The sequence below is a fragment of the Sciurus carolinensis genome, chromosome 12 (genome assembly GCF_902686445.1).
Source record: "Sciurus carolinensis chromosome 12, mSciCar1.2, whole genome shotgun sequence".
Taxonomy (NCBI): Eukaryota; Metazoa; Chordata; class Mammalia; order Rodentia; family Sciuridae; genus Sciurus; species Sciurus carolinensis.
Genome location: NC_062224.1, coordinates 76,261,906 through 76,281,439, shown reverse-complemented (window position 1 = coordinate 76,281,439; position 19,534 = coordinate 76,261,906). Strand labels below are relative to the sequence as shown.

The 19,534-nt window shown below is 44.5% G+C and overlaps 1 protein-coding gene across 1 annotated transcript; it reads left to right on the top strand.

Moving 5' to 3' along the window:
* The first annotated feature begins 474 nt into the window (after positions 1-474).
* On the top strand, positions 475-13,891 carry Atf3 (activating transcription factor 3). Its single transcript, XM_047521122.1, has 4 exons — positions 475-668; positions 6,822-7,065; positions 11,145-11,252; positions 12,452-13,891. Exons 2-4 carry the CDS (start codon positions 6,826-6,828, stop codon positions 12,647-12,649), a joined length of 546 nt encoding a protein of 181 aa, XP_047377078.1. The 5' UTR covers positions 475-668; positions 6,822-6,825; the 3' UTR covers positions 12,650-13,891.
* Positions 13,892-19,534: the final 5,643 nt, after the last annotated feature.

Genomic DNA, 19,534 nt, shown 5'->3' with positions numbered 1-19,534 from the left:
GAGAAAGGTCGTGCCCGCTTCCCAGACTCACCTAGTCTGGGCCGCGGCCAGGAACCGCCTTCCCACCATTCCCCCTAAACTAGCGGAGGGAGAGATGCCAAAGCGGTGGAGTCATGCCGCTGGCTTGGGCACCATTGGCTCATGCCTGGAACACGCAGCGGCGAGTACGCACATCTGGCGGCCCGCCCGGGCGGCTCCGGTCCTGATATGGAGAAAGAGGGCGGGCGGGTGTGGGTCCCAGGCGTGCGAGGACGGGAGAACGCGCAGCGGCAGGCTCCTCCCCGAGCTTGCATCACCAGCCCCCCCGCCCTCCAGCCGTACTTCGCCCCGCCTTGGTCCCTCCTCTACCCCTCCTTCCTTTTGCTCTGTTCGGCTGGTTCTCCCGGGAAGCTATTAATAGCATTACGTCAGCCTAGACTGGTAACCCGGAGTAGACCAGCAAGCTGCCAACCAGAGGGCTATAAAAGGGGTGATGCAACGCGCTCCAAGCCACAGTCGCACTCCGCGAGGCGCGCACTGCACAGCGCTCTCCCTGCGCCGCTGCCGGAGCAGACCCGCCCGCCTGCTCGCCGGCTGTGAGTCGTCGGTGCTCGACCGCCCGCCGGACAGAAAAACAGCCCAACCCTGCCTGTCCTCCGGACCCTGGCCATCACGAGCGGAGATTGGAGGTGAGCGCTGGAAACTGAGTGAAAAGAACGCGGCGAGGGTGGCTAGACCTCATTCCTTTTGCGCCCCTCTCGTAACCAGTCGCCAGATCTCTGCGCCAACCCCTGACCCGCGCCCCTAGCTTTCAATGCAAAGTAACTCTGCTTGAACTTTTCCCAGCCGCTGCTGTTCCTCAGTGTTTCAGAAAGTTTCTCGAAAAGTGAAAGAACTTTCTCTTTTGACTTGGGGCGCGAAAGATTTCTGGTGAAGGAGGTCCGGCGCCTACTCCGCAACAGTCCTGGGAGCGCCTCTCACCCTTGTACTGCGAGACGGAGTAAGGCGGGTAGTGGTGCTGTGCGGGGGTATCCCAGGAGATCTGGCTCGCGGTCCCGCTCATTTCCTTATTTCTTGTCCCGGCACCGCCACTTCCAGTTGATCCTTCCCAAGTCTACAGAAAGGCGCCGTGGCCCGGCGCTCGTGGAAGCGCTGCCCCAGGCACCGGGCGCAATGAATGGGGAAGGGGTGGGTAAGTCGGGGTTGTGGGAGCAGCCGCTGGGGGTCGTCCTATGCATGCCCAAGCTCTCGGAGGTAGGATCTCAGAGGGAGCCCGGAGCGAAAGTTAGGATAAGTTTGGAGGAGGTAAGAGCCTGGGTGTCGCTCTGTCTTGGGCGGAAGGCGGAGAGAACTCGGGACACGGATTGGTGTCGGGCTCCGGAGCCTGGGACTTCCTTTTCTAGCCTCATGATCTTTTCCTTGGTGCCTGTGATTCTCACTCAAGCTTTTCCTTTGGTGAGTCTTCTGATATTTCTGCTTTGCACTCATGGAGATCCACCATCGGGAGAAGCGAAGGTGTGGAGTCAGTTGTACAGATATTTAAGAGAATGTGTCTGTGGTCTAGCGCCAGGACCGTGAGAGCTTATACTGCACTTTCTGATCCTTTCGCCTGCGTATCCCCGTTTGGGAAATAATAGGCACGTAGACACTACCGATCCTCTGCTTGTTTAAGAGCAGGATGTGGTGTTTGGACCAGATAATCATCAAGGTTCTTTCTAGCTGAAGATTTTCAGATTTTAAAGTGGTGTAACTGAAAGAAAAGGGGCCAGGGAGGGAACTTGAATGAGGGGGTCTGTAACATCACTGATGGGTCTCAGATCTTGGGAGAAAGGGGGCTTCTCTATGTGGTTTCTCTGCCCCTCCCCAGCTTCATTCCCATTGGATTGGGTCTCCTTTGCCTCCACCCCGCATTTTCATCTCTCATTTACTTCCTTTCCTCCTAATTATTTTCTTTTCCTTAATTTCATTAGTCGCATAGATCACATATACTTTTGTTGTTGTTGTCGTCACTGGGTTGAACCCAGGGGCACTCTACCATTGAGCTCCATCCCCAGTGCTTTTTATTTTATTTTATTTTTGAGACAGAATCTTGCTAAATTGCAAAAGCTGGCCTCCAACTTGTGATTCTCTTGCCTCAGCCTCCAAAGTGACTGGAATTACAGGAGTGTACCACCATACCCCCTTCAGTCACATATACTTTCATACAAATAAAGGAGTTGTTAAAAACTTGATAGAGCCAGGAAAAAAAAAAAAAAGATTGGCTAGATAATCTGAGTGTTCTCCCAATGTGTGGGTGACAATCACATCTTCTGTTTGGGGCTCATGTCTCTCCAACTTAAAACCAAGGAGAAATTGGGACTACTGCCCTTCTTGTTTTGCATCTAACGTTTGTTGTAGAACAATGCTACAACACAGCTCTTGCTTTGAGGATATGCTCAGTGAGGTGGGGGTTGCAGTTAGTGCCTGGGTGGTTTCAGAGACAGTAAAGAAGGCAGTTGCCCAGGCCCACTGTATGGATGAAATACAGCACCCAGCACGTGAGGTAGCTATGTCCTTCCTTCATAGCCCTACTCTCTCTTCCTCTCCCTCTTCATAGTCGCTGCTGAATTCCTTTTTCTCTATGGCCTTTTTCTCCCTGTCTTAGTCCTGTCAAAGTCTCCTCTGTGGTGCATACCAGGTACTAGCATTATTGATCCCTCATCTACCTGGCTACTGATTCTACTCTCTGGTCACCTCCTTGGTTGATCTAAATGATAGATCCCTTTTGTGATGGAGCAAAATGAGGAGTGGGTGGGTGTCAGCAGCTTGACATGGACTGGGCCAATCTGCAGCTTTATGACCTCCCTGGGCCTCAAATTTACTTAATTAAAAAATGAGAATCTGACCAACATGACTCTAATATTGGGTGTTTTATAATTCCCACTGGATATAGTCCTTGATTCCTTCCTTTAAAAAATTGGCTGGGCATGGAATGCTCCAAGTGGAATATCCAGCCAAGGGAGGAAGAAAGGTATAGCTAGGACACCACAGAAACTTTTCAAGGAACACATGTTTTTGTGTGAGGGGTTTGGTAATCTCTCAACTACGGAACACCAGTGTTGGTGTCAGCATAAGAGTGGAATTTACCTGGTGTCTTAGGAAGCAAGGGTTTAATCAGAGTACACAAGAGCCTATGACTGACCTGAGGTTCTCAAGGGTTCCAGTTAATTCCTGACTAAACAGCATTGACAATACAAGTTCCCCTGAAATGGGACAAGTGGAGTCACAGTAATTGTGTGTGTGTGTGTGTGTGTGTGTGTGTGTGTGTATGTTCTTCTTGTCAGCCCTTTGGGAGAACTGTTGTAGGCAGACTTGATCTCATTTTACAGATGAGGAAACTGAGACCCAGAAAGGCTCAGTGGCTTGTGGGTGGATGCTCAACTTGTGAGTGGTAGAGATAGTTCTGGAAACCTTGTCTCTGACCCTGAAGCCCAGCCTTACACCTGAAGCCTTCAAATGGACTGGGAGAAAGACCAAGATATGATAACCTAGTGAAAGGTCACTGTTGACTTCCTACTACCATAATTGGTTTGCAAGCAGCGCTTCGTGGAAAGAAATGAAAATTAAAAGTGAAAATTCACTGTGTAGCTACCAGGAAATAAAAATATGGGAGCTGAATTTCCAGTTAAAGAAATGCATGAGTGAAGTTTCACTTTCTTGAAAATGATGAGACTTTCAATGATATGACATGCTTTCTGATTGGAAACAATGAAGCAGAAGCAAAATGTGAGTTCTTTTGTATCAGGTCTAAACAATTTCATGATCAATGTTAAGAGTTAACTCGGATCATCTGAAGTCCCCAAAACATAGTTTTTCTCTTCGATGAAGGGGATGTTAAAAATTGGCTGAAGATTTATTTTCATTTTCTTTCTTGGACACAGTCAGAGTCTAAGCTGAGTCATACCATGAGAGACCAAGTAAAAGACAATCTAGAAAGCATCCAAAGAGGCTCAGCTTTAACCTAAGTGCAGAAAAAACCTAAATCTTTACAGATACAAATTCCTTATGTTCAGAAAAGCTCTTAACATTTTTACAACACATCTCTGTCCCCAAGTAAGCCCGCCCAATGCTTTTCATAAAAACATTCCACACCACTGACATTCTTCAGTTTCTTTCATCAGGACTGCTGACTTTACACTAAGAAAGAGAAAATGTTTCAAACAGCAGACACAACCCCCCAAGCCCTGAGGACTCATTAATAAACTTAGCTGGGTGGCAAGATGGATGCAGACTCAACTGCAGTGGAATTCAGACCTCCCTATAGACGGGAGCCATCCGGTCCTCCAAACAAAGCCAGCAGTGGTAGCTCAGAATTCCATCCCTGAAGTATTGGGTTTTTAATGACCTTGGAAAGGGAGGGGAAGTGTAAATGCATGGGAGAATCTTGAGCCTCTGACTTCAGAAATCTAGAGTCTATCACCTACCAGAGAAGTATCTTCTCAGCATCCTAAGATCATAGGATTAAGTTAGAGAAGAATTTTGGTTCTGAAGCTCTGGAAAAGAATGACATACATTTCCTGGGTTTCTTTGACTCGTCCACGGCAGCATTCATTGGCTTGGAATTCTTGCTCTCAGATCTCAGATCTCCAGTGGGAGCTAGAGGTTGGGGTGTTCTAGTTAGAAAACTTTAAGATTAAAGATGGTGACTGACCACCCTTCCCACCTGTAACACCCCACAGAGCCTCTGCCAGAGAGCTGACCTCAGGCTAAACAGACTCCTGGAAAGCCTGGTGCAAATGGAGCTCCTAGTGGCCGGATGTTTTTCAGGGCATATCCTCAGCTCCTCATGTGACTCAGTGGGCAACAAGGCAATTGTTCTTAGCCCCCTAAGGAGAAAGCCACTGAGAGGCACAGCGGAGACATATAACTAAGTGGTCTTCACATCTTGATTTCCTGGTCCCAGACTGGGAATTTTGTGAACAGAAAATTCCACTTAAACCTAAGTTCTGTAATTTAGGCAGCAGTGGAGTATGCACCCTGATATGTAAAGATCAGCAATTTATTCCTCCCCTCCCTTGTTTCAGTTCCAGGCCTGTCACCTGCCCTTGCCCCACCCCAAATTGCTTTGGTTTTATTTGTCTGTTTTGGGGTGTTGGGGATTGAACCCAGGGATGCTTAACCACTGAACCATATTTCTAGCCCCTTTTATTTTTTATTTTGAGACAAGGTTTCACTAAGTTGCTGGGGCTTCACTAAGTTGCTGAGGCTGGCCTCAAATTTGGTGATCCTTCTGCCTCAGCCTGGGATTACAGGCATGCTCCACCACACCCATTTTGTTTGTTTTTGCAATATAAAATAACATGCAAGTTTTTGCAACATAGAACAGTATTCATTTTTATAGTATATACATTATGGGCATGAGTTCTGGAGCCAAACAGATCTAATTCTAAATCCTGACACTACTCCATGTTACCTCCATGACTTCAAGCAAATTAGTTGATCTAAAACTCAGTTCATTCATGAATAATTCAGGGCTAGGACTAAACTTACTGGGCTCTCATAAGTATTGAATGAGATTAGGCACATAAGACCTGGAATGAAGGAGATACTCCTTCAGAATTAGAGATTTGCCCAGGGGCTTTCTATCTGGCTGGACTTGGATAATGACCACAGATTCCTGCATTGAGAAGGTTGCCCCATGGGACTGCCTCCGCAGATAGTCCCCATACTCTTTGCTCCTGAGAACCAACTGCAGGGAAGTCTACAGCAAGCAGGGACTTACAGGGGTCTATTCCAAATTGGCACCATGGAACTATCACTTTGTCTACCCTTTATTTTCATTTTGTCATCCCTTTGGGTTCCCTGACCTATAGAATGACACAGGTGAATGGACCCATTTGATTTGACCACTCCGCCCCATTTCATTTATTCAGTTGAACAGTCCATTCCATCAGGCACTGCAAACCTGGTGCTGGACCAGGCTCTGGGATGGAGTAAACAGCAGACTCACTCCCAGCTCTGGAGGAGCTCTTAGTCATTCACCAGATGAAGACTGGTCTCCGAGGGCTGAAGTGTCTGACCCCAAGTCACCTACTCCTTAATGCTGGAGCCAGTTCCAGGACCCCCCCTACTCACAGCCCAGGTCTTTTTCTATACCTCAGGGCTAAACGACAAACCCCAAACAAGTGTCCAAGTCTCATCTCCTCACTTTTCCTTACTCTGAGGTCTTTTGCTGACCTTAATGTTAAGAAGGGGCTACTTGTTCCCTCTTGACTTGAGTCCTGGCCATCACTACCCGCTGCCAAGAACTTGAGTCAAGAAACACCCAGCTACAGTTACCTTCCTCATTCCCATTACTTGGATCCAACTTCCTGGGGAAAAGTTTCAACCATAGATTTGCTAAATCAAGGGTCCCCCACTTGCTTTTGCTTCTATTCACTGATAGATTCATATTGACTTCAGGTGCCTTCTAAGCTTCTTTTTGTAAAGAGACTGAACGTGGGATTACAGAATGGTCCGATTTTTAAAAAATGCTCTTCTTTTTCAGGACTCAGGCTACATTTGCATATGTGCACACCAGCCAAAACTAATAGCTCTTGGAAGAGTTCAGAATAGCCTGAAATGTCAACCCATATAAACTTCAATTAGGCATTTTATCCACGTCACTGAGCTGTGTATTTTAAGAACCTGTTTTACTCAAAATGAGAATGGCATGAAATGAAAACAAAAGAAAAAGCCTGAGAGCTGATGGGACTTTCCTCTGGGAGTGGGCTGGGCTCAGATGTTGGGGGTCATAAGTGGGGAGGACTTGATCCTATGCCCCAGAACCCTTGAAGCAGTTTGGGTTTCAATGTGTCTTTCAGCAAAATGATGCTTCAACACCCAGGCCAGGTTTCTGCCTCGGAAGTCAGTGCCTCCGCCATCGTCCCCTGCCTGTCCCCTCCTGGGTCACTGGTATTTGAGGATTTTGCTAACCTGACACCCTTTGTCAAGGAAGAGCTGAGGTTTGCCATCCAGAACAAGCACCTCTGCCATCGGATGTCCTCTGCGCTGGAGTCAGTCACGGTCAGCGACAGACCCCTGGAGATGTCAGTCACAAAAGCTGAGGTGGGTTCTACCACACATGTTCATTCTCTCAGCATATGTTTTGGGCATATTCACCACATACTAGGTATGTTCTAGACAGGGGGCTAGATAGAGTTGGGAATGAAACAAAAGACTGCTCCCAGGGAGCTTACTTCTACTGTTGACAGATAATACATAAAATAGATAAATCAATGCATAGCACGAGACAGGTGCAAAGGAGAAAGCAGGGAGAGTGGGGGAGGGTGGTGGTGGTGTTTTCAATTAGGAGGGCAGAGACGGAGTCACTAATGTAGCCTTCGTGCAGGGACTTGAAGGAGTAGAGGGGAAGAGCTATGTGGGAATCTGGCAAAAGAGAGAAAGCACGAAGTGGGGGGCACAGTCAGTGCCAGGTGGGCTGTGTGGCAGGGTGGAGTGGTGGGGAGGGAAAAAGGGGCAGAGCATGTTGGGTCCTATAGGCTATTGCATAGGTCTAGCCGTGTGCCCAGAGGGAAATGGGAAGCCATTTCAGGGTTTTTATGCAGAGGAGTGATATAGCCTGACATAACTTTAAAAGATTTCCCTGGCCATCCTGTTGCAGATGGGCGGTCAGGGCAAGGCAGAGTGTAGAGAAATGAGACAATGGCAGCTGCCATGTGAGTGAGCGAGGATCTGGGTCAAGAGGATGTTGAGAAGTGGTTGGATTCTGGATCTGACCTGGGGATAAATCTGCTTTACTGGGCTGGGGAGATAGCTCAGTTGGTAGAGAGCTTGCCTTGCATGCACAGGGCCCTGGGTTCAAATCCCCAGCACCACACACACACACACACACACACACACACACACACAAACATTAAAAAAAAAAAAAAAAAAACACCTAAAAATCCATAAAAAAGAAAAACATAAAAAAGACAAACAAACAACATCCTTTACTGATAGATTGATTTTGGAGTGTGGGATAAAGAAGACTGAAGGGTGAATCTGAATGTTCTGGCCTGAACAGCTGTAAGATGGAATGTCCATTTGCTGCTGAAATTGAGACTGTAGGCGGTCAGGGTAGGTGGGTGGTCCAAAAGCAGGAGTTCCATCCTGTTCTGTTCTAACTGCAGTGAAGATGTGGAGCAGACAGTCGCACACATGGGAGGAGTATCAGGCTTGAGATTCAGAGCTGCAAGTCATCAGCACACGGACAGTATTTAAAGTCATGGGTTGGGATAAGGTCAGTACCAAATCTTTCTGAAGAAGAATGTAGTATGGTGATTTTTTTTTTTTTTTTTAAATAGGTCACTAACAGACCCAAGGGCTCAGACAATGAAGCAAGGACCAGGCAGCCAGTCTCACCCTTCCCTATAGCAATGCTTACAGCCTTGGTACCAAGTATCTGCTCTGAGTTCATGTCTGTCTGAGACACTTGCATTGTTCTGCACTTGGCAGCCTTTCATAAGATACCTGGAATAATAGGCATAACGAGACATGATTGCTGAGGATGCTGTGGTGGCTCAAGGATATCAGCTTGGGATCTCCCAATTTTGTTGGCCTTCTTGAGATGGTTGCAAGATGGGACCATTGCAAGCTTACTTAACTGGCATGATTGCAACCTTTGGGTAAAGGGCAGTGGACTCTTTCCCAAAGAACTGAGTTAGAAGAAGTTTGGGACTAGGGTTGTAGATCAATAGTAGAGTGCTTACCCAGCAGAGAACCTAGCTGATAGCATTCAATAAATGGTAGCTAGGACGATTTATAATGCTGTAACTATTAGCATCATTAGGGGCATTAGCTGTGCCCCCAATTAACCTCAGAGGTACCCACAAAATGTTTACCAGTGCTCAGTCCAATACTGAACAATGTAGGGAAGACCATGGAACACTATGGGAGGTTTTTTTTTCTTTTAACAATTTAAGGTAACTAGACAAAATGGAACTAGTAGGAGAGAAAGGAAGGAGGGAAACTTGGAAGGAAATTTGAAGAGTTCTCTGTTCTGATTCTGTGTTTGCTTGACTTTGTGATCTTATGTAAGTGTGACAAGCGAATTAACATATTGGAAAGAGAATGCACCAGCAGACCTAGTTGAGTATCTGATCCCCTTGGTAGTAGTAATTCCAGTCTTCAAATAAGACACTGAACCCATGAAAGCCATAGGCATCCTGTGTATCTGTGCAGCATGAGCCTGTTCCCCAGATCCTAGTCCTCCCTGGAAAGATGACATGGTGAACAAAGCAGCTGTGACAGGGGGAAGGGAATGGACCACCTGAGTTTGTGTTGTGTGTAGCTTACTGGTCTGGAGGCCATGAGACTCAAATGATTCCTGGGACCTCCTGGGCACATTTTAACTGGCCACTCTGTGCCTCTGTTTCCTCCTCAGTAAAAGAAGGGAGCTGAACCAAATGGTCCATAGAAAGTCTTTTCATCCTGGACAGTTTATGACTGTTTTCAGGTGCTTCCTCATTTGAGCAAACATGAATCCTCTTCCACCTGTCCAAAAGATCTATAGTGTTGCAAAGGAACTATCTATACAGTTGCAATATCTTGAGGAAGATATTGAAGGTGAAGTTAATAATAGTAACTAAAGTTTATATAGCATTCGCTCTCAGCTAAGCACCATGCAAAGCATTTTACATATATGAACTCATATGATCCTCATCATGGTCATACTAGGTAAGTGATGTTATGGATTTCATTTTACAAATGAGGAAACTGAGGCTCAGAAGAGTAACTTGCCCATGGTCTCACAGTTACTAAATGATGACACTGGAATTCAAAGCCAGTTTAGTCTACAGCCTAAGTGTGTGCCTGTGTGGTTCTGGGATTCAGATGTGAAAGGTGGACTTTCCTCTCCCCATAATTCTCCCTTGGGCTTTGCTTCTCTAGATTGCCAGGCCTTCTCTGTCCAAGCAGAGTCAGTGTTATTTTTAGTTCTAAAGAATAATAAAAAGTCAGACATGAGGTGAATATGACATTCCAGGACCTGTTAGGTCTCAGGTGTGGTTCTTACTCTGTCCAAAGAAGGGACAAGTGATATGACAGAGTCTGGCATTAACAGCCTAAACTGTCACCCACTCAGCTCACCATGAGTGCTTCATGTCAGCTGGACTTTGGTCTCTAAGCCAAGTTCAGTGGCTGAATGCTGCTGATTCCTCATCAGTCAGGGTCTGAGTGAACTTCCACAGAGGACCACATCCCAAGGCACACTTCCAAGGAGACCTAGGGATGGCTCAGAGTGAGGCACTGGGGAGGAGCTGAGTATTTATTAGTTGACTAAATCAATGGATGGGTCTAGTTTACCCCTGTAGGTAGCACCCAAGCTGTGGACTGATTCATGCCACTGTGGTTGGGAATGGGCTTTTCTCCAGGAGCTCCACCAGCTTCTGATTGCAGAAAGGCAGTGTTCCGCTCCTCCAGCTAAAGATAGAGGTGAATGAAATTGCCCTTAGGTCTTGAATCAAAGAACAGACAACAGGAAAGTGGCTAGGTGATGATCCTGAGGTCATTCCCAGTTCTAAGGGAAAGGACATATTTACCAAATAGACCTTGTCCTCCTTTAAATGATTAGTTAGTCCCAATAGTTATCAACTTAACTATCAAAATCTTGTTTCAAAACCCAAAGGTAGTTTTGAGTAGGTTGTTTTAGTTTACTAATATTGCAAGCACAATTCTGTTTTAGTCCTTTGATTTTCATCATTCATTCTCAAGTATGTCTGTGTGTTTGTGTTTGTGTTTTTGTGTGTAAGAGAAGGGTTTCAGGCTAAAGTCGAGGACTTTATTTTTTTCTGGTTCCCATTGCATTAGGGTTGCTCCAGTTTGCCAGAATTTTTTTTCTTTCTTTTTTTTTTTTTGTACCAGGTATTGAACCCAGAAGTGCTTAACCACTGAACCACATTCCCAGTCCTTTTTAATATTTTATTTAGAGGCAGGGTCATGCTGAGTTGCTTAGGGCCTCACTAAGTTACCAAGGCTGGCTTTGAACTCACAATCTTCCTGCCTTAGCCTCCAAAGACACTGGGATTACAGGTTGCGCACCTCCACGTCTGGCAGTTTGTCAGATTTTGCTGACAGTAAAAGGCAGCGTATTTGAGGTGGGTGGCATTTCATGATGACATTAAATGTGTGTCTGTTGGATTTCATAGGTAGCTCCAGAGGAAGATGAAAGGAAAAAGAGGCGAAGGGAAAGAAATAAGATCGCGGCTGCCAAATGTCGAAACAAGAAAAAGGAGAAGACAGAATGCCTGCAGAAAGTGAGTCCTTCCAACCTTCCCTGCTTCATTCACTCCATCCCCCACCAGCCTCATGTCACTATCAGAAGGGGAGTTAACAAGTCCTGTACCTGGTTATGTTTTCCCAAGAAGGGCCTTGTTGGTAGCAGAAATGCCATTGCAGAATGAGTAGCAGAACTGTTAAAACAATGGATAAGAGTCTGGATGTACAAAGAGCAGGTGTGTGAGTTAAAAACTCCAGACTCCAGAGTCTCGGCTGGTCCATACATGCCCAGCAGCTCGCAGGCTGTGGGATACACCAGCCCGGTTAAAGAGTCTTCACCTGCCCATTGTCCCAAAAAGGAAACTTGTGTTCTCATTTGGCTCACTATGAAAAGCCTTTAATTAATCTCTTCAAACAAGTTATTTCCTGAATCTACAAGCAGCAGTTGCACTGCTTCTTTGGGCTCTATCTGGTTCTGAACTCTGGTGTCTTCCCAGTTAATCCAGTGGTCTGAGCCAATTCTGTATAGGGCGGGCAACCCTTGGGAAACACCAGGGCAATCGCCTGTGTGGCTAGGTGGAACAGGCCATGGTGCCTGCTGTATTTTCAGTGGCTGTGTGTCTGCTCCTCCATGTGTGGATCCACCACAGAACAGTCTTAATCCATAGATCCCCAAGGGCTCTGCTGAGGGCTCCAGGAATTTTTGTGTTGTCAAGTACATTTTTTTCTGGGGAGATGAACTTGTCAGTGAGATCAGCAACTTAACAAAAGACTAAGAACTGGGGCTGGGGAGATAGCTCAGTCAGTAGAGTGCTTGCCTTGTAAGCACAAGGCCCTGGGTTCGATCCCCAGCACCCCCCCCAAAAAAAAAACTAAGAACCATGAGTCTGAATTTCTCCCTAGCTTTTCAGGTCCAGATGCCCTACCTATGGGGCTTTTGGACTCATTCAGCGATCGTCTCTGGACCACTGGTTGTAGTTTCAGCACCAGAAGCATTCAGCCTACCTTGGAGTCTTCTCCAGGGTTTTTCTAAAGGGACCCCTCAAGTTCAAAGTCTTCTCCAGGGCCTCTGTTCTCCTCTTTCTACCGCTGCTCTTCCATCTTCGTGAGGGGGTATGTTTCCCTCTGCAGGTTTCTCCCAGCTTGAGCCCTGAGGTCCCCAGCAGTCCCACCACTGCCACCCTGTCCTGGCTGGCCCTTGTCTCCCTTCCTAAAGCCTCTTTTGTTTGTCCCCCAGGAGTCAGAGAAGCTGGAGAGTGTGAATGCTGAACTGAAGGCCCAAATTGAGGAGCTGAAGAATGAGAAACAACATTTGATATACATGCTCAACCTGCATCGGCCCACGTGTATTGTCCGGGCTCAGAATGGGCGGACTCCAGAAGATGAGAGAAACCTCTTTATCCAACAGATAAAAGAAGGAACACTGCAGAGCTAAGCAGCAACTGGGGAGTCCTCAGCGAATACTCCTTTTCCACCTAAAACCCTGAAGCCATTGGAAAACTGACTTCCTGTGCACCTATAGAATCCCAGCAGCAAGAGCCATTGAGGCGGGAGGGCCCATGGTAACTCTACTGGACCTCCCCACTCTGCTGCAGAGTGAACTTTGGACCAGGGCAAGCGCATCCTTTGTCTCAACTCTAGGATTTAGGCCTTGATGCCCTGGCTGTTCTTAGATGTTCCAGATGGCCCCTGGTTAGGGTCCTGCCTGCTTTCTTGTGGGCTCCACAAGAACCAGGATGCCCACCATTAGGATTCAAGTAAAGTGTCTATACCTTGGGTGGGTGGAGTGGTGTCATCTCCTCCACTTCAGCTGCCACTGTCGCTCATAGGGGACGTGGAGTGAGAACGATATTTATCGAAGTTGTACAATGGCCAGGGTTGTGCTTTCTAGAGAATATGCTGTTATGTCCTGGAATTACTGTGTGCAAGGCATTCGTTTCAAAACTAGGCATTGTGCTCTTTTGATGTTTGTTCCGTGCAACAATGGTGTGACTTTTCCGTGGTTTACCTCAGATCTGATTTCTGAGAGTTTGGAGGGTCTGTCACCATGGGCAGTGTCTTACTTACAAAAATGTTCAGGTGGCCAGAAGAGCTTGCCAGCCCCCCAGGAGAGCAGAATCGTCCTGTTGGCCAGCAGAGCAGCTTAGTATCAAAGAGGAGGCCTCCTTTCTCCTGGCACCCAGGTGTTAAGGGAAAACCTGGATGTGACACTGGGGTTCTCTGTTGCAGCCTCAGTTACAAGGTCACAGGAAGAAAGTAGAAAGTAAGTCCAACTTCCAAAGGGGTAGGGCTATCCTCGCAGTGACTTTGTCAGGAGTTACTTCTAGTGGAAGAGCCAAATTTCCTTTCCTGCGGTTAAAATCTGGACAGTAGAAATGCAGGTTTGAAGCCAGATGATACCCAGTCTTTAGCATTCTTGGATGTTAATGGCATTGTTTTGTCATGTATTTGTTTTAAGAAATCTGGCCCCAAGCATTTGCAACTGCGAGAGGTCACTTGCACTGGCCACAAGGACTCTGGCTACTGTCTGATAAAATTCTGATGTTTCTGTGAAATCCTCAGAGTGTTTAACCCTTCTCAATAGTATCATTACAGTTTTCTGTAAGAGAAAATATTTATCCTAGTATCCTTAGCCTGTCAATATAATAAATATTGGAACCAAGACATGGTAAATTTACGTGTTGTGCTTGTTTCTGTTTTTTTTTTTTTTTTAAACTCTTTATTGTTGAATTTTTGTCACTGTTTTGTCAACTTTTTCACTGATTGTGACTAAAAGGACCCAATCAGCACAATTATAGAGGAGGAAAGGTTTATTTGAGGGCTCATGGTTTCAGAGGTCTTAGTCCATAGAAGGCCAGCTCCATTCCTCGGGACTCGAGGTGAGGCTGGACATCATGGCGGAAGAGCACGGTAGAGGGAAGTGGCTTGCATCATCAGGAAGCAGAGAGACTCCACTCTCCAGATGTGAATATATACCCCATGTCCCAGTAGGACCTCCATTGGCCACACCCTACCACTTCAATTAATTCCATCAGGGATTAATTCACTGATTGGGTTAAGACTCTTAGAACCCAATCATTTCTCCTCTGAACCTTCCTGCACTGTCTCACATGTGAGCTTTTGACGGACACCTCACATCCAAACCATAACAGTCACCCCTCCTTCCACCACTCTTCTCCCTGTTGTGGGAGGTGATTTGTTTTAAATATTCTCCAAGTGTCCTCTGTCTTTGGGTACCACTAGGTGGGATAGTTGACTTTCAGTCCTATTCCTCAGTCTGTAGTACTTGATACCCAATCTCTTATTGACAATCCCTGGAACACAACACCTAGTATATCCTTTAGGTTAACTCTTCTTAAGACACAAGGATCAGTTTCTCTAAATGTACAAATGCATAAAACACCTACACTTACTTTTCAACTTGAACCTTTGAAACCTGACCTTCTGCCACAGCATTTTTTTTTTTTTTTTTTTTTTGCAGTGCTGGGGATTGAACCCAGGATCTTGTGATTGCAAGGCAAGCACTCTACCAACTGAGCTATATCCCCAACCCTGCCACAGCATTCTTAAAGAATCATCCACTTGAATTGTATCTGTCGTAACATCCAAATGTGTGTTGCAGTGTTGCAACTGTGTATTTCAAATATCAGGAAAGAATGGGATGGTGGATGAAGAGGAAAAAATAATTGTGGACGAGATGTGTATGATGATTCAAAGCTATTCTGCCTCATTTTCTGGATTTCTAGGGAATAGGATTCCTTAGGTGTGGAGTAGAACCACTGGCTTTTGCTTGGACACATATATAATAGAGGGTAGAAATAAAAATTGGCCACTCTGCTACCTTCACTATGCTTTTTTCAAAGATGCTGATGTCATTAGCTGTGACATTGGTCTACATGAATGGTACTTCTGCTTCTTTGAACTATGTTGGTTCCTTTAGACTATCACATATGACAAAGGTGTCTTAATTTGGCTGCCTTAATAGCACACAGGGATTGTTTCTCCTCTGTGGAGAGCCGTCTAATGTTAGTACATCCACCACTTCTTTCATTAAGTGATCTATGCCTGCCTTGGTGGAGGGGAAAACTCCCCTGCATTTACCCTCTGGTTATGGTTAAAGGTGCCACCACCAGCTGTTAGGAAATTCAAGACAATTTGCAAATTGCTGTGGAAGGCAAGGGATTAGAAAGAAAGATGGTAGCCTTGGCAGGAAAAATTGATCTGAGAAACGTACTATGTGTGGTTAGTATGACTGAAAATTCTTTTAACAGATGCATTAATAATATTTTGTTTCTGTAGCCAAGTTTATATTTTGATACTTAATAAAGACAAAGATACATATTATTAACCACTTGGTTCTTTCCTTTTTTTTTTTCCTGGTACTGGGGATTGAAACCACGGGTGCTTTACCACTGAACCACATCCTCAGCCCTTTTTTAATTTTGTGAGAGGGTCTCACTAAGTTGCTTCACTAAATTGATGAGGCTGGCCTTGAACTTATGATTCACCTGCCTCAGCCTCCTGAGCTCCTGCAATTACAGGTGTGCACCACCATACGTTGCTCATTTTGTTCATCCTGTTTTCACGTTTGAAGGAGAAGAAAGGTTGGGGGCAGGGCTCTCAGCATAAACTGAAGCAGGGCTGCCACCAGAAAGATCAAATCCCCTGTTGACAACATGCTGGCTTTAAGTGGCTTCCTTCAGGGAGAGGTGCCACTGGAAGGGTCTAGAAAGCCCCCTGCCCCCTCCTAGTGTCTGTCTTCCTCCTGTCTCCTTCTTGCCCTGAGGTCTGTCCTGACATCTGTTTCAGAGTGAAGGGTTTGATTGTGTTCTGATTCAGGACAGGGATTCTAGAATCGAATGCTTTCTCTTTCTGTCAAGAGGTAAAATGCTATTTCCCAACTTAGTCCTTCATGAACTCCGAATAAATCCTTGACGTCCAAACCCACACCAAGCATTCTCCTCTCTTCTCTGTCTTATGCCCACAGTCCAGATCTTCCCAAAAGGAGGCCACGCATGTCCTCTGAACATCCTTCTGTGTCTTCATGTTGGAAGTAACTCCAAACTTTTTCAAGTCTCTTATGAAAAATGTCTCTCAGGAAGGAATTCACGCTGAGGACTAATGCTAATTAATGATAGCTCAGTTTTGAATAGGGCAATATGCTAAACACTTTACAAACATTATCCCACACATTAGTCAGCTGTCACTATAACAAAATGAGATAATCAACTTACAAAGAGAAGAGGTTTATTTTGGCTCAAATTTTGGAGATTTTAGTCTATGATGGATTGGCCATGTTGTTTTGGGCTTGTGGTGAGATGACACATCATGGTATGGAGCATGTAGTAGGGCAAAACCACTCATCTCGTGACCAGGCAGCAAAAGAATTGAAGAAAAAGGGGGTGGGGGGTCCCATAGTCTCCCTCAAGTGCACGCTTCCCAATGACCTAAGGACCTCCCACAAGGCCCCACAACTCCTAAGGGTTTTACCACCACGTGATAGTACCACCCTGGAACCAAGCCACAGACACATTTCTATGGTTGTACACAATGTAGATTCACACCATTCATGTAGTCATACATGTACATAGGGTAATACTGTCTGTCTCAGTCCACTACCTTTCCTTCCCCCATGTCCTGGGCATTTTATATAAATGGAATCATACAGTTTGTGTGACTGGCTTCTTTCACTTAGTCTGGTATTGAGGTTCATCCATGTTGAAGCATGTATCAGTACTCCATTCTGAATTATGGCTGAATAATAATATGTTTGCATGGTTACTCTACATTTTGTTTATCCATCTATTTATTGATAGATAGGTGAGAGTATTTTAACAAAGACATAGGCTATTTTTGTTGTTTGTTTGTTTTTGCCTTGCTGGGGATCAAACCTACCTGCTAGGCTAGTGCTCTATCTGAACTATATTCCCATCCTCAGAGTTTTAGTCTGCATGGAAAGATTGAATGTCTAAAGTGGAATTTCAAGCATAATATATAACTGGGAGAAGAGAGTTAGGAGCAGGAGTTCCTTCTCAGAGCTTTCAAGGAACAGTTTCAAAATCATTATTCTGTGACAAGCTATGTGGGAATGGGGAGGCATAGAGCTCCCCATAGATGTTAATGATTCTGAATTACTCCTGCATGGTAGGAAGTGAGTCCTGGAATTTAAGCTTATGCCTCCAGTCTCTGGCCTTCCCTGCCCCCCACATGTAGCATTTCACTGAGTAGAAGGTATGAAAGTAGGGAGAGAAAATTGGGAACCTTGAGAGAATAACTGGGGTCCCACATACAGTGTGTTTGTACAAGCAAAATGGAGAGGAATTAAGATGACCCAGGGGGTACTTCAATCCCTAACCTCAGTTCATCCCATCTAAAGTTGCTGTCTTGGGTTTTCCATTATACACACACACACACACACACAGAGAGAGAAATATGCAACTTCCTACAATGCACCAAACTGATCTTCTTGAAAACAATTAAGTCAATCCAGTTTGAAACCATTTAGTTGGTTCGAGTCTTTGCATGGTAAATCTCTGTGGAGGTTTATGTTATTTTATTTTATTAGAGGTTATAGCTTTTATTTGTTTAATTTAATTACACATCACATCTTCAGGGTTTTTAAGTGGATAAAGCTATTTTGCAATCATTTTTATTATATTAGTCAAAATACAATGAAATGAACACATTCAAATTAAATCAGTTCTATAGCAATATTTGCTAAAAATAGAGGAAAATTGCAATTTTCTTAGCCACAGAGTCTTCCATGTTTATTAATTAAATGTATTTGAAATTGATATATAAAACAAAAGCTATACATATTAACAGGTTACCATGTTCTGTTTCAGTATTGTATAAACTATATATGTACTGATCACTTTAAACATACATCTAATCAAACATTTATTTCTCTATGGTGAAAACATCAAAAGTTCTTTATTCAAGCTTTTTGAAATTTTCAGTACATTTTTGATATCTAGTAGTAGTCACCCTACCATACAATAGTGCACCAGAACTTCTTGCTCCTTTTTTCCCCATGCTTTTTATTGGTACATGTTTTAGGTTTTTTGTTTGTTTGTTTGTTTGGTCACTGAGACTAAGACCCAACCAGAACAATTGTACAACAGGAAAAGTTTATTTTGGGGCTCACAGTTTCAGAGGTCTTCATCCATAGACAGCAGGCTCCATTCCTCGGGGCTCAAGGTGAGGCAGAACATCATGGTGGAAGACTGTGGCAGAGGGAAGCAGCTCACATGATGATCAGTAAGCAGAGAGACTCCACTTCCATATACAAATATATACCCCAAAGCCATGCCCCCAATTCCCACCTCTTCAAGCCTGCCTTCAGTTACCACTCAATCCCATCAGGTGATTAATTCATCAATTGGGTTAAGGCTTTTATAACCTAATCATTTCTTCTCTGAATCTTCTTGCATTGTCTTACAGGTGAGCTTTTGGTGGATGCCTCATAACCAAACCATAACAGTATATTATAGTTATACATAATGGTGGGATTTGTTGTTCCATATTCATACTTGCATGCCAAATATCAGTTTGGCCAATATCAGTCTCCTTTATTCCTATCTTAACTGGAACTAAGTACCATTGTACCCATGGATTAATCTCCTCCCCGTCCCTCCCTTCCCTCTACTCTCCCAATTCTGTGGTAAACACCTTTCCACTTCCAACTTTTATGAGGTCAACTTTTTAGGTTCCGCATATAAATAAGATCACAGGGACTTGTCTTTCTGTGCCTGGCTTATTTCACTTAACAATGATTTCTAGTTCTATCCATGTTCTCAAAAGTGACAAAATTTCATTATTTTAATGGTTGAATAGCACTCTGTTGTGAAGAGATAACATATTTTCTTTATTTATTCATTGACTGATGGGCACCTAAGTTGGCTATTGTAAACAGTGCTACAATGATCACAGGAATACAGCTCTCTTTGATATACTGATAATTTAACTTTGGAGAAATACACAGTAGTACCAGAGTCTTTTAAATTAATACTAATCATGCTATGTCAATGTTAAGTAAATCATTAACGAATACTTGTAGTTATACTGTACATACTCTTTGTTATTTGTTATCAGAATTTTAGAGGTATTTGCAGCAGGAAGAAAAAGTAACTTCTTCCTATTTTTATTTTTAGAGCAAGAATTCACAAGAGTCCTATCTTGATTTAATTAGTTTTTAAAAAATTCATCCTTCAAACAGTGGAACCAGAACTGCCACACTGGGCAAGAAAAAGTTGATTTTTGCCAGAACTGTTCCACTTCCATCTATTCCATTCATTGAGTTCCATATAAAATTATTGCA